Source organism: Eurypyga helias, unplaced genomic scaffold (assembly GCF_000690775.1).
Source record: "Eurypyga helias isolate BGI_N326 unplaced genomic scaffold, ASM69077v1 scaffold24188, whole genome shotgun sequence".
Lineage (NCBI taxonomy): Eukaryota > Metazoa > Chordata > Aves > Eurypygiformes > Eurypygidae > Eurypyga > Eurypyga helias.
In genome coordinates, this window is record NW_010269216.1 from 303 (window position 1) to 4,391 (window position 4,089).

The 4,089-nt window shown below is 63.9% G+C and overlaps 1 protein-coding gene across 1 annotated transcript; it reads left to right on the forward strand.

Annotated features, from left to right (window-relative positions):
- Window position 1: 1 nt before the first annotated feature.
- On the forward strand, window positions 2-3,520 carry PYROXD2 (pyridine nucleotide-disulphide oxidoreductase domain 2; the record flags this gene model as incomplete). The annotated part of the gene is made up of 14 exons (XM_010158033.1): window positions 2-44; window positions 124-197; window positions 301-447; window positions 600-753; window positions 959-1,020; window positions 1,140-1,237; window positions 1,647-1,788; window positions 1,861-1,995; window positions 2,113-2,185; window positions 2,294-2,450; window positions 2,585-2,739; window positions 2,902-3,008; window positions 3,115-3,235; window positions 3,450-3,520. Coding segments are annotated over 14 exons (1,539 nt in total), but the record flags the coding sequence as incomplete, so codon positions are not given.
- Between the last annotated feature and the right edge of the window lie 569 nt (window positions 3,521-4,089).

Sequence of the window (4,089 nt, forward strand, 5' to 3'; positions counted from 1 at the left end):
CCACGTGCTGGGTGGCGCGGCCGTCACGGAGGAAATTGTGCCAGGTACCCCTGTCCACCCTGTGTCCCCCTGACCAGCCCTGGGTGTGGGCATCTCCCTCCTACACTGCCCCACATCTTCCAGGCTTCAAGTTTTCCCGGGCATCGTACCTGCTCAGCCTGCTGCGGCCACAGATCTATGCTGAGCTGGAGCTGCAGGTACCAGCACCCATCCCTCACCAGGCTGCCGGCACCTCCTGGCATGGTGAGCCTGCTGCCGGGCCGTCCCCGCAGGATGAATCCTACCATCCCTGTCCTGCAGCGCCATGGCCTGAGGGTGCTCCTGCGGGACCCCTACTCCTTCACCCCGCTGCTGGAGGACAGGAGCCCCCCTCGCTCCCTCCTGCTGGGGCACAACATAGCTCAGACCCAGCAGCAGATCGCTCAGTTCTCCCAGAAGGATGCGCAGGTACTATGGGGGTACATGCCTAGCACAGCAAAGCCTCCGAGGAGCTGCCCTGCCCAGCAGAGCAGCAGGGATGCTCCTGGGTGGGGTATCCATTGTACCCACCACAGTGCAGTCCCTCCAGTCCCTCTTTCTCTCCCTCTGACCCCTTTCAGGCTTACCCTGAGTACGAGGCATTCATGGGGGGCTTGGTGTCTGCCCTCGACCCACTGCTGGATGCCCCCCCAGTGGACACAGCTGCCCTGGGGCAAGGCTCCCTGCTCCAGCGACTCAGAGCCCTGCAAGCCCTGCGGCCCCTGCTGCGGACAGGTACATCTTGGGATGCTGGGGGACCCTGATGGCAACAGGTATTTGCCTGCACCTGGAGCTGGCGATGCAGAGCTGCTCCTTCCCAGAGCACAGGCTCTCCAGGAGCCCCAGTGGGATTGGCAGGCTTGCCAGGTGCCTGCTCCCAAACCTAACAGGGTGCAGGCAGCTGGCCCGTGCAGGTCTCACACCACCCCTCCGCCCCCAGGGCTGGTGCTGGGGCAGCAGCTACCCCGCTATTATGAGGTGCTCACAGCCCCCATCTCCAAGGTAAGTGCCAGCAGCAGTAGTGTGGATGCCTTGCTTCCATCCTGCCTTGCTACCATCCTGCGAAGGGTGTACGGCAATACCTACACCAAGCCTGGTGCTCTCTTTTTCTCCTGGGCCAGATCCTGGATCACTGGTTTGAGTCGGAGCCTCTGAAGGCAACTCTGGCTACTGATGCAGTGATTGGAGCCATGGCCAGCCCCCACACCCCCGGCAGCGGGTGAGGGTCCTTTCCCTTCAGGACTCATGGCTGCACCCTCCCCCCAAAACCATCCTCTGTGCCAGCAGCTCCTCAGCTCTGCTGTGCCCCAGCACCCCATGCCCTACGCCGCTGCCTCTCCCACCACCCGCTCAGCCTTGCCAGGGTGGTGTGGGGGTTGGGGCTGAGCAAGAGGCTGCCCCCATCCCTGTCTTATGGCTCTCCCGAGTGGTCCCCCCTGCCTGTTTGCTGTTTGGACACCTCTGTCCCCAGGTCAGGTCAAGTCCTGGCTGGTGGGTACTCCCTGTACTCATTTAGTACCCTACAAGCTGGCATGGTCCCACCTATGGTGACCGTGGCACCATGCTCACCATGCCCATGCAAGGGACAGACCCGTCCCCTCCGCCGGCACCTAACCTTGCCGCCGCAGGTACGTGCTGTTGCACCACGTGATGGGCGAGCTGGAGGGACGGCGGGGGGCCTGGGGGTACGTGGCTGGTGGGATGGGGGCCCTGTCCCAAGCCATCGCCTGCTCAGCGACTGCCTGGGGAGCCCACATCTTCGCTGAGAAGGTACGGGGTGTCTGGGCACGGGGAGCTGACTGGGATGCTCTTGGTGAGATGCTGTCCCCTCTGCTTGCCCAGGCAGTGTGCCAGGTGCTGCTGGGCAGGGACGGGCGGGCGCAGGGCGTCGTGCTGCAGGACGGGACAGAAGTGAGGAGCAAACTGGTGCTGTCCAATGCTTCCCCCCAAATCACCTTCCTGGAGCTCACGCCCCAGGTACGACTGGAGCTCACCCCCCAGGTACGGGGTGCACAGGGTTGGCAGTGTGGTGGTGTCCCCTGGCCGGGCTGCCCCCCTCACTGCTGGGCTCTGCCCTGGCCTCTCCCACCCCAGGACCAGCTGCCACAGGATTTTGTCCAGCGGATCCGGCAGGTTGACACACGCTCCCCTGTCACCAAGATCAATGGTGGGTACTGACAGGGCCACCTCCACCATCTCCGCTGGAGGGACACTGGCTCCAGGCTCAGCAAGAGGCTGCAACCCGTTTCTCCCCTTCCCCCCCTCCCACACCCAGTGGCGGTGGATCGGCTGCCCAGCTTTCTGGCTGCCCCCAACGCCCGTGATGGCCAGCCCCTGCCCCACCACCAGTGCTCCATCCATCTCAACTGTGAGAGCACCCACCTCCTGCACCAGGCCTTTACCGAGGCCACCCACAGGCACCCTTCCAGCAGGTAGGCACCCGCACTGGCACACCTGGTTGTCCCGGGAAAGGGGAAGGACAGCCATGGCGAGTGGTGCTGGGGGAAAGAGGTTTGGGATGGCTGGGTCCCCCTCTGCCTGCCCAGCTAATGTCCTGCTCCCCCAGGCCCATGATCGAGCTCTGCATCCCCTCGGCACTGGACCCAGGGCTGGCCCCACGGGGCTGCCACGTCGTGTCCCTCTTCACCCAGTACACCCCCTCTGTGCTAGCAGGAGGGCAGCCCTGGGATGAGCAGGCCAGAAATGCATACGCGGACACGGGTGTGTAATGCATACGTGGACATGGGTACATAATGCATACGTGGTCCCGGGTAACGTGGGGAGCACTGACCCCTGCCCGTGGGCAGAGCTGCCCTGGAGCTGCGCAGGGGCTGGTCACCATGTCCCCCCGAGCTGTCCACCGCTCCCTGCATCCCTTTCTAGTGTTTGACTGCATTGAAGCCTACGCCCCGGGGTTCAAGGCATCCGTCATCGTCAGGGACATCCTGACACCACCAGACCTGGAAAGGATCTTTGGGCTGCCTGGTGGGGTGGGTACCACGTGGGCTCAGCTCGGAACATCGCTCTGGTGCCAGTGCTGGTGGGCACACAGCCCTGGGCCAAGCACAGCCTGCTCACACAGAGCTCTGCTTGCAGAACATCTTCCATGGAGGGATGTCTCTGGACCAGCTGTATTTTGCCCGGCCAGCACCATCCTACTCAGGCTACCGGTCCCCAGTTCCTGGCTTGTACCTGTGTGGAAGCGGAGCTCACCCTGGTGAGTAGGGCTGGGAGCCAGGACCCTCCTGGGGGGCTACAGGAGGAGGGCAGGGGTGCATGGAAGTGGTCTAAGGTCAGCATGGGGTGGGGGGTGCCCACTCCCCTCTCTGCCCTCCCATGGGCAGGGAGGTGGGGCAGCTCTGCTTGTGCAGCCCTGTGCCCCACCCTGGGGCTGGAGTTGCCCGCTGCTCCCCATTTCTGCTCTCGTGCAGGAGGAGGAGTGATGGGAGCAGCAGGCCGTAATGCCGCCAGGGTGGCCCTTGAGGACTTCAGGCGCTTGTGATGGCAGTGGTGACCCCCACTTCGCCTACGCAGAGTCGCGGCTGCAGTGAGCTGTGTTGACCCCACGCAGAGCCCTGCCCATCCCCAACCTGCTTCCCAGGCACTGCCGGGCAGCAGCATCCCCTGAGGGCTGGGGGGGTGCAGGCTGGCAGGGGCACTTGGGCTTCCTGCTGCTCCCGTCACCTCCAACACTGGCCTGCCCACAGCCCAGCGTTGCTCAGGTGGCTCCTGGGCACTGAGTGGCCATGGTAAAGCCTCGCTCAGCCCCTGCCTGTGCCCGTGGAAATAAACTCTGACCCAGGCTCTGTCTTGAGCGCTCTCACTGGGTTTTTTCAGCTCTTTGTGCAGCTCCCAGCATGCTGGTGTGGGTCCTAGAACAAGGGGGATAATCAGCCCCCAACCCTCTCCTTCACTCAGGGATGCAGGCTCAGGTGCGTGCAGGGCTATTGGGGTGGTCCAGGCCAGCCTGGGGCTGGGTGGTCCCAGCCAAAGGTGCCTAGAACAAGCAGACAACAGGGAGGTGCTTGAGACCTTCTTTGCTACCTGGAGCCCCCCAAACAGTCCTCTGCC